The sequence below is a fragment of the Penaeus monodon genome, chromosome 24 (assembly GCF_015228065.2).
Source record: "Penaeus monodon isolate SGIC_2016 chromosome 24, NSTDA_Pmon_1, whole genome shotgun sequence".
Classification (NCBI taxonomy): Eukaryota; Metazoa; Arthropoda; class Malacostraca; order Decapoda; family Penaeidae; genus Penaeus; species Penaeus monodon.
In genome coordinates, this window is record NC_051409.1 from 25,474,485 (window position 1) to 25,475,639 (window position 1,155).

A 1,155-nucleotide genomic window follows, 5' to 3' on the forward strand; every position below is an offset into this window, starting at 1 on the left:
CAAGAAAGTATATCAGATAAATGGCAATGACATGTATCGAAAATTAAGATAACACCGTTTCAGATCGCCGTTTGTCATTATTTAATAATATGTCATATGGTAGTTCGTTAAGAAAAGAAATCACTCGTACAATAATTTGAAAGTCAACTTCCTGACTCCCAATAAAGTAGCTACTTTCTTCGACTTAGACTATACTCGGTACATTCTGGCGCATCTTCCCATGAACTGCAGCTTCCTTTTTCTTCCTTAACAACTTTATAATATCTAGATTTAGTTAAAATGTCTAAAATAATGACTGATAAATCTACGCACCTGCACCACTATGGCAGTAGTTCCTGTTATACAAATGGAAAGGTATTCTGGGCAGTATAATATTGCATTTTAAAGTCCTCAACAGAGGCATATTCTGGGGAAACAACATCCCTGGAATTTAATTAAAGTAAACGGAGTATATCAGGTCATTAGGGTATCTCCGGAGCCGGACTGTAAACACAGGGCGCGGCCATCTTGGATCACATTCTTGCGGGTATGTTCTTAGTCTTTGGAAAATATATAATGTTCAATTCTCATTTTTCTTCATGCTGAATTGTTATTTGAGGGCAAATGTCAATTCTAAAAATATTATAAGGTTTCAGGATAACAAATCTGTGTAATTTACTCGATAGTTAGGGGAATTTGTTGCAGAGAATTAAATGCATCTGAGAAATGGAACACGCGAATCAGCTGATCGCCAACATCGTGAATACGAATAAAATGTTTAAATATTTACCATTTACTTGTGAAAAAAAAAACAAATCATGTAGAACAACATGATTAACCATGCAATCGAAAACGAAAAAAAGTAAAACTGTACATTCAAACCCGTTTCTACCCCCCCCCCCCAAACATTACAACTGTTAACATTACATAATACAAGTCTTGAAAATGAAGTAACAATTGCTAACAAGAGTCGACTACCTCAGATCTGTGGCATAACGAGAAATTAAAATAAAGAACGATACAAACATCAAGTCATTGATATGTTGAGTTGCTTGGTCTTTTAATTATTAAACATGCAAATCCGTATAATGGTATTTATCCCTTTACGTGTAGGTCCTCACATCAGGACTGCCTAAAATGCAGCACATCTGTTCATTTTTCAGTGATTTTCCCTCG

At 35.2% G+C, this 1,155-nt stretch overlaps 1 protein-coding gene across 1 annotated transcript in view; it reads right to left on the bottom strand.

Annotated features, from left to right (window-relative positions):
- The window catches only part of LOC119588679 (poly(A) RNA polymerase, mitochondrial-like), a gene marked incomplete in the record, with an annotated part of 8,504 nt that extends 7,992 nt beyond the window's left edge, over positions 1 to 512 (bottom strand). The window contains 1 exon segment of the mRNA XM_037937314.1: positions 313 to 512. Coding sequence (XP_037793242.1) covers positions 313 to 421 — 109 coding nt within the window.
- Positions 513 to 1,155: the final 643 nt, after the last annotated feature.